The sequence below is a fragment of the Hibiscus syriacus genome, unplaced genomic scaffold (assembly GCF_006381635.1).
Source record: "Hibiscus syriacus cultivar Baekdansim isolate YM2019G1 unplaced genomic scaffold, ASM638163v2 tig00112285_pilon, whole genome shotgun sequence".
NCBI classification, from domain to species: Eukaryota; Viridiplantae; Streptophyta; class Magnoliopsida; order Malvales; family Malvaceae; genus Hibiscus; species Hibiscus syriacus.
The window spans coordinates 1471964-1480991 of NW_024063293.1; the positions used below are offsets into that span (position 1 = coordinate 1471964).

Below are 9028 nucleotides of genomic sequence, written 5' to 3' on the forward strand. Positions count from 1 at the left end.
TCACAGGCCAGAATACAAGCAAATCACAGGCCCGGTTATAACCAAACTCGAGCCCGATTCAAATCTATCATTTACTGCAAAGACATTTAATTAATAAATACCGGTATCAATTTTGGGCGTTTTGGAGTGTTAATCCTTCCCTACACGTAACCGACTCCCAAACTCATTTTTTTGGTAAGCAGACCCAAGTTGTATTATTTTAATATTATTCTTATGATTTTTTATTAAAATAATGACATTTGGGTGACTAATCTCACCAAATAAAAAGATTGGTGGCAACTCTACAATTTGGTGTTTAATCTGATTCATGGAGAATAAGCACTTACTTTTTCGAAACTAGTTACACCGTTTGGATGTACTATTTGCATTCTCCGTCGCCGGGACAGAGAAACGTCTCGACAATTATATTATTATGTTAAGATTATTTTATATTAGCGAAAAAATTTATAAAATTTTCAGAAGAACAATTGTTCCATCTGGCCCTAGATTCATCCATGGTTATATTTGCATTTTATAATAGACTAATATGAGCTTCTACAGAGATTAAAGTACTCCTTTTTTCTAATAAAAAACTGAATAAACCTTTTAATAAGGAACATTTTAAACGTTACAAATCACTTTAGATAAGAACCAATAAATACAGATAGCTAGAAGAGCAGAGGGAGATGAAACAGAAATGATATTCACATATGCATTTGCATTTTTGCAAAATTTGCTTGAAACACCCCGATTTCTGTAGTGTCATACAACAACCCTTCGCAATCAAATACAATCCAAAACGGGAGTGTTTATGAGAAACGTTAAAAAGGGAAACAAGAGAATGAAACAAAGTTTCAGCACTTCCTTATTCTACTCTATCGACGACTCGGATGCCGAGTCGTCAGTTGTCGAATTAGAAATTGTTTCCACTTGGCTTCCGTTTTCACTATCGGACGTTGCAGATGCTTTCTCTTCAACAGGTTGTTTCAAGAACCAGTACATGATACTCGCCGTTAACGTGAGGATCATCTTTTGATTCACCTGAAATGATGTTCCCGGGCGCAATAAAAGGAAAAGAAATGTATCCATTTGTAATGTCAAATTCCATTGATTATCTCATGACTACATTATGTGTGTTTGCTTTAAAAAAAATAAGAGGAAGAAGCTTGCATCGACGGGAAAAGATACCTCGGTTATGTCTTCGGGAAGCAGAAATATCGAGCATCCAAGCTTCCTCGCAATACTAATGATGTAGGTGGCATTCATCTTTTTCTGCTCATCTGCAATATACGAAGTTGGAGGAAACATGAGAAATTATTAGCATAAAACCGTATGTTATGCAAAATGCACAAACTTTAATCAGGTAAAATAATCCTAATTCATTTAATTAATCTGAAACTTTAAAGAAACTAGTTTGCTGAAGTTTGACAACACCAGCATGTCGAATAATGCATAACTTTCATGCGTCGAAAAGGGAGAAAAAAGCTAAACTCGAACATAACAACTTTATCAAAGAATAATTGGAACATACCAGTCACTCCTTTAGTAACAAGACTCCAATTTACAGATCTAGGCTGAACAGCACTTAGAAGCTCAAGGAAAAATATGCCATCTGACAAGCTCTTGTCCTGTAAAATGGAAATCAATGAGATATATAATATCATAGGGCCATTTCATTAAATCCAGTTAAAGTCATTCAAGCCCCATTTGAGCTTAACCAAAGCTATAGAAAGCATACCTTGAAACTATCCATACGACTCCGTCTTCCTGAATCGCTTACTTTTGTATTAGCCCACCTAAGAATATCAACATCAGTAATTTCTTTTCCATGTGAATGGAATCTTAGGTTCTTCAGCAGTTGAAGAATGTTGAATCTCATCAATTGCCACAAATAAGCTGAACAGAAAAACCAGCATTCAATCTGTCAAGACAGGACTAAACTAATTGGCAATGCATGTTCAAGTACGCCAAAAATGTATTCAAAATGCTTTTGCAACAGCAATGAAAATTCAGATTATCATGGTAGATAGCATACCCAATATTAGTTTTTTATTTCCTTGCACAATGTCATTTCCAGCAATATTAACCAGGGAAAATTTTATTTGTTTCCCTATTTTAACCACTTGGTTACAGTTTTCTACTTTCTTGAAGGGCAACTTGATAGGAGGCCTGTTAGCAATCTTCCAATTAACAATTCCAGGTGACACTTTGTCAAGGGTCTCCAGAAGTATCCACCTGCAGAAGACCAAATTAGTCATTTCACATACAGGAGACTAATCTATTTGTAAACCATCATATGGTTTTAAATAAAATATTTATAAACATTTCAATCATTTAGAGCTATGTCTCACATAGTTTATTAAAGTGTTGGGATTTGAAACAGATATAAATAATAGTACAGTTTACCTATCGATTAGAGGATATGATGTTTTTTTCAGTTGCAAGCAAAATGAAAAAGATAAGAAATGAAGAAAGCAAAAGAACCAACACTGTGAAGCCTAATTCCTTTCAAGAGCTCAGGATAAGACCCGTGAAAGAATTTAGTATGATTTATGCAATACTTACCCATTTCTGAGATCTTCAAAGACGTTGTCGATGTAGGTTGAATTTCCAAGACTATTGATCCAGAAGCGAAACACTCTTTCCTCTCTAGAAACTTGGGCATCATCCGGCAGAGTTTCCAGAAAAGATATTTGGTTTGTTTCGGTTGAAAGGCCATTCCTGCAATTAACATATACCAATGTTTAGCTTTTATATCTTGAACTCATTATCAGTTATACTTACCGAACAAAAACATCATTAGCGATCAGTTTGTATTCTTCTGCATATGTGAAACATTCAAATGAGATTTTGTCAGTTCACATTCCTGTCGATTGATCCTACATAGCAGAGTTGACATATTCTACCAGAACTATATGGAGGAAGAAGATGAATGTTTATAAACTTGAGAAAGAGCAGACATGTTAAGAATCAAATCAAAACCCATCCATAATTGTTGTCACGTGGATGGAAATACCATATAACACAATATAATTGCTCTATAAAAGTTTTAATGAGTTTGAAATTTTATAGTCCAAAATCCAAATTCTTAAAAAGTTCTAAATCATAGAACTTGTGTTAGAAACAATGTCTCAGAAGAAAGTAATCTAGTCTTCCAATGCTGCCACCAAACTGAACATATAACATATGTGAAGGATAATAAAAGTTAACATAAAACCATAAATATTAAAAGTATAAAAGAAATTCATTTTATATATAAATTAAGAATCATGTTTGAAATAAAAGGAGGCTATCAAGTCTCACCTGTGCTGGAAAATATGGGCAACGAAAGCAAGATTAAGATTTGGGGAACCATCCACAATATCCTTTGCAGTTAAGTATCTCTTACATCCCATTCTATCTGCATGTTCAAGAACCAACTTTGCTCTCTGAAATGGATCTTTGACAGCCAATGTAGAGGGGTTACTATGCTCAGGTGCAAGAACATTTAGAAGATGCGCATAAGCCTCTGCATCCTGTGGGTTGAATATTATGTAATCAGGAGTGGAAAGAAATATATATATTTTTAAAAAAGGTCTCATGGCAGCTTGCGACTAGAACTATGTCACTTCTTTCATCTACTGTTAGCATAGGGGAATTGAGGAAGCAAAAGAAATATATACGGATAGAAATCTCATTTTAAGAATTTATTTTCACACTAGATTTGATATGGTGATTTTAAGACGTTTAAACTTTGACCTTATGTTAAATGCTAACTAAAACAGAATATCATATTGCAACAATTGAGGATACTAAAAATGCATAAGAGAAGATATTTGACGGAAAATTTAATGTGTTAAAACGAATTTCTTCCTTACCTTTACATCAGTAGAGAAATTTGAGACTATTTTCTTGTATGGAGATTTCTTCAGTTGAAAATTCATCCACCTCAATAAGATCTTCTCTGGTGGTAAACTCATCAACTCTTCCACATCCTGTTGGTTTAGGAACAGAAAAATATTATCAAAGAATCCATGAAAAAGCATCAAAGTCCTTTCTGGTTTGTTAAAATTTAGAAGGGGGTGTAAATGAAATGCAAATTTCTTGTGGGCATATTAACCATCATTCATCACGAAAGATCAGATAGTTTAGCTTCCTAAAAATTGTACTTTTTCTTAAAATGTTACACAAACCAACCTTACTGTCATCAACAAGCTCTACCAACTGAGGTGTTTTCTTCAAGTTGAGGTCTGCCAATAGTTGAATCTAAAGGAGCATAACCATTAGCAAGATTAACCAATGCTATTCATAAGTAGTAAGGTTGCATAACTAATTATTTGATAGATCCAATTACCTTGATAATTTGAGAAATCAATCCAAGCACAAGATGCCTCTGTAAAAGGAGCCAGATATGATATTATTGTCAATAATCACTTGCAAAATGCAAACTTCAAGTAGTTACATTCATAAGTGATTCATTTTGGTTTTTATCCATACTTCAGCCTGATGTAGCATAAATAGGCTTTACGACAACCACATGAAAATTATTTCACCACACATCCAAAAATGAGCTATAAGAACATGAATGGTGACCATTGGAGAATGAGCTCGAAACTAGGGTATTAGAGAAAATCCTCTACCTAGTACCTAGTCCAAGCCAAGTATTAGAAGCACAAGAACAGCTTTTAAGATGACCACAACAAGAGCAAAGAAGCATACTTTAAAATAAACTGCGTAAATCCAAAAGTCATTCTTAAACTTAAGTGGTAACCAACCATCAAATAAACTATATTTCAATAACGGAACAACCAACATTATAGTATATGCATACCCTTCCTTCAATGAAATCTTGTGTCCCTATATTGACTACAGTGCAGCCAATAGCCTTGGCAGAGTTGAGACATAGCGTGTGGTTTTCGTTTCTTTCCCATGGATTGAGCAATCTCTTAGTATTAATAGCCCTTTCATCAATTGTACCCGGAACTGCTACATTTATAAGCTTGCTGCATTTGTTTTGCATAAATGCTTCAAATTTTTTGCATCACGTAAGCACAAATTCAACAGCTTAAAAATTTATAAGAATCACTTACCAAAGAAGAACACCATCTTTAACAATCTCAAAGAGATAATTGGAGGAAGGATCAATGGGTAAGTTCTTGTTTAAGAATCCATCTTGAGCAAGATAATTATTGATATGGGCAACGTAGGATGCCTTTTCAGATTCGCTAATGGTGTGAAGCAGAGTAGTTGTAGCTGCCTTCAGGAATGCTGACGAATTCTTTGCAGGACTTCCTGTTCTTGAACTTGCATGTGCATGAAGTTTCAAATAAACCTATTCACAAAACCAAAATCCCAAATAGTTCAAAACAATATATATCTAATTTAAGTGGATCATTTGCTTTTCTCCTCCAATTCTTAGTTTATCTTCTAAGCATCTTAAAAAGTTCTTTTATGTTCGGATCAACAAAATATTCTAAACGTGTAAACAGAAATTAGATTAAAAGAAAAGAATGATTTAATGCTATTTTCTTGGATAATAAAAGAAAACCGGAAAAGAGAAAAAGAACTTTTTCTGAAAAGTTAATTTGAAATATTGCTATTTGCTACAATAAAAAAAAACAGAGCAATCCGAATTCATTTTGTTTTCCTTAAGCCTAACATATTTAGTAGGAAAAAAAGAATCAAACAAACAAAAAGAAAAGAGCTTAACGGGAAAAAAACAGATTGATGAAACTCAAAATAAAGAAACATCAAGTGACCTTCAAAAAGAACTCGAAATCGACTTCATCGTTCGACTCAGGATACAAATCAGCAATAAATCCAGCTCGTTCTTGTTCACTCAGATTCTCTCCCACAACTTTCAACCTCGACATTCTCGATGCTAAGTCTCCCACCGTTAGCTTCCCGCTCTCTCTTCTCATACTCATAAACTGCGAAAACAAAAGAAAGAAAAACGTTAGTAGTTATGATCAAAACAGATTCGTAGCTTAAAAGAACAAGAAGAAAATCAAATGATTCATCAAGTTACGTGAGTTTTTAAACTCCGAAGCTCGACTTGAGTAAACTGGTTTTGCAGCGATGGATCTGAGACCAAAATGCCAACGTAACCAGCCATTGGATCAAAATCTAGTAACTGGCTGATTAATTTTGTTCGAAGAATTGTTCTTGGATTGCTTATATCTTTCTTGATACGCTTCCCTTTTGAGCTAAGAGATTTAAAATCAATGAAGAAGGAGAAGGAGAAGTGGACTGTGGGAATGGGACGGAATTGTTGCTGTCAAGAGTTCAAAGTTAATCTCTTGAGAATTCAAATTATGACAATTTTGTCCCCTCCTTTTTTTCTATTTTTTTATGTTTGAAAAATGAGTGGTGAGTGTGGGCCTTTGCTCTATGGGGCCCTTTTAGCTTCAACAGTGCAATATTGCTTTTGAGAATCCAATTTTATTACCCAAGTTCTGTTTTAAAAAAGTACAACCCACTCATGAGTTATTTCACAAATTGTTTTTAAATATAATAAAAATAATTATATTCAAATTAAAATTCAATCGTATTAAAAATTAATATAACTTTAAATGAAATGTATACATATTTTATATAGTACTAAACTCAATCTTAAAATCATTAAGGATACTCATTCTTAAACGATTCGGGTGTTAGATTAAAGTACAAACTTTCGAGTCGGAACAACCAAAATCTGAACTAACGCGACCTATGTTCGTACCTAATTATATGTTAACTAAAAAACAGAAACTAATTTTTTCAAATTTAATTTAATCAATCTTTTTAATGTTCAACATATTGAGTGCTATCCATACTCCTTCCATTCTTTAAGTTAAAACATATTGAGTGTTCAACATGTCTGATCTCATATCCTCTTATACATTAAACTGATAATAAAAATTAGTCGAACTAAACTTGGTCGATAAAATTAATTTCAGTTTCTAAAAACATTAAAATTAATCAAAATAATAATTATTTATTTAGTTAATAAGTCTAAAATCACATGATCGTATGATAAAAAAATATATGAGAAGAGGGGGGATAAATGAATGAAGTATCATTCACATATGATAAAAATTACATGAGAAGATGACAGTAATGGTTTTAAATAATTTATATACTTATCCTAATATAATTAAAATTTAAAAGTGATTAGGTATCAACCCTTAACAACTAAATTTGAATTTGAGGTTTATTACACAAGAAGATATAGGAAATAGGTGCACATGTACATGGGACATGCATAAGATACGGCAGTGATGAAACATGCTGGGCATCTCATGTGACGTGGGACAATTGAACAACCCACTCTAATAATAATAATAATAATTCATAAAACATTGTCATAAGCTCATAAGTGTAAGATTATAAATACAATCCCATGAGAGGAATTAAAATCGTCACTTACATTGATGCTCTCGCAGTATAGGTGAGTCGAAGAAAAATAAAGGAATTTAGAGTTCTTGACTATCCACTTATGATATTTATTATTGCTTTTTTTATAAATTGTTCTAAATTATTATCTCTTATGCGGCGAGGAAACTCAATATTATTTTATGAGAAGGTCGTTTTTAAAAAATGATATACATATATATATTAATTAATAGATTTAATAATTTTGTCAATACAAATTATATATCAAAATATCATAATAGTAAAATAAAATTTTTAAAATTCATCTGTTCAATCAAAAATTTAGAGAAACAAAATACATTGATAATAATGTTATCTAGAATTGAGCCTAAACTTTTAGTTTTACATACGAAAATTCAAGAACTCCTATAATAAATATAGATATTTGAAAAAAAAACATAAATATACATTAAATTGAAATTAAAAAAAAAACTTCAACCGGAATGAAACTAAAAGTTGAATATTTGACAATTTTATTGAAATTATCAATTCGAAAAGATGAATAACCAAACCATGAAAAACACAAAGGATTATTTGCAAATAAAATGGATTTTTGTTCACTTAAAACTAAATTAATAATACAAAAAATAAATGTCAATTTTTTAATAAATAATATTTAAATAATTTCTAATTTTAAAATAATATAAATATTTTCTAAGAAAAGTTAATTTAATAATTTATTATATACAGTTTTTAAGTGGTCAAATTTAATAATTTAATATGTATAAATATATTATATTTTATATATAAATATATTTTTAGGGTCATACCCCACTAGCCCCTTATATGTTCCGGCCCCTGCTCTTATGAGTATGTTGTTAAAGTTATTTTGTACATACTTGTGTTGTAATATCAGTTCCTTACTCTCAAATCTTGATTTGAATCTCAACCTAATGTTGTTATTCCCTTATCAAGTCTTAGATGGATTTTAGGTTATCTAGATCCATTTTTAGTGTTTTTTAATATTAACCAAAGTTTCTAGATATGTTTTAAAATTGAATTTATCAAGCGGATTCGATAATTTAAAGAGTAATATTCTTTTAGAGGTCTTCAGTTCAAATAGTTATGTTAGTCGAATATATATTATCAATAATTAAAAAACATTATGCATATATACTATATTATAATTACTCAAATTAATTTTAAAAAATATGTTTTAAAATTTAATAAATTTTGCTTCAATAAAAATATATTTTATTTATTACTATGTTAGTTTGATTTGTTTGAGCTCTTGAATGAAATAAGAAAAAACGGTACGTGAGATCCTCATATTTAAAAAAAAAAATCATTGTGACCCTTGTATTTTTTACACCTAATGTGGTCATTAAATTTAGAAAACATATCCAATGTAGCCCTTTAACCAATAATTTTCATCGTTAATCGTTACGGTGCTGACATGACACTTCACAATGCTAACATGATCATCCACGGTGGCTAGTGATGTGGCTAATGATGTGGTAGATAGACTAAATTGAATTTTTTTGGTCGAGTTTGGGAGTCAAATTAGTTTTTTAAAATTCAAGGGCTTATTTGATTTTTTCAGAAAAGATATTTTGAGTTTTAAATTTTTAATTTAAGCTATGCAAATATATATATATATATATTAAAATATTAAAAATTAAATTAAAATAACTAAAATTATATATTAACCAGAGTT

The 9028-nt window shown here is 31.1% G+C and overlaps 1 protein-coding gene across 1 annotated transcript; it reads right to left on the reverse strand.

Moving 5' to 3' along the window:
• Positions 1-610: 610 nt before the first annotated feature.
• LOC120177206 (fimbrin-2-like) lies at positions 611-6265 on the reverse strand. Its single transcript, XM_039183426.1, has 14 exons — positions 5987-6265; positions 5718-5888; positions 5049-5290; positions 4790-4961; positions 4313-4351; positions 4156-4224; positions 3837-3953; positions 3283-3494; positions 2545-2700; positions 2015-2214; positions 1718-1875; positions 1511-1607; positions 1168-1259; positions 611-1020 (listed from the first exon to the last, which is right to left on the reverse strand). Exons 1-14 carry the CDS (start codon positions 6071-6073, stop codon positions 850-852), a joined length of 1983 nt encoding a protein of 660 aa, XP_039039357.1. The 5' UTR covers positions 6074-6265; the 3' UTR covers positions 611-849.
• Between the last annotated feature and the right edge of the window lie 2763 nt (positions 6266-9028).

Coding starts and splice junctions, on each gene's coding strand:
- LOC120177206 (XM_039183426.1), bottom strand. CDS start 6,073: ATGGCTGGTTACGTTGGCATTTTGGTCTCAGATCCATCGCTGCAAAAC. Junction 3,495..3,836: donor ATTTCTCTACTGATGTAAAG/GTAAGGAAGAAA, acceptor TTCAACCCACAG/GATGCAGAGGCTTATGCGCA. Junction 2,215..2,544: donor TTTGAAGATCTCAGAAATGG/GTAAGTATTGCA, acceptor GGTCTTCTGCAG/GTGGATACTTCTGGAGACCC.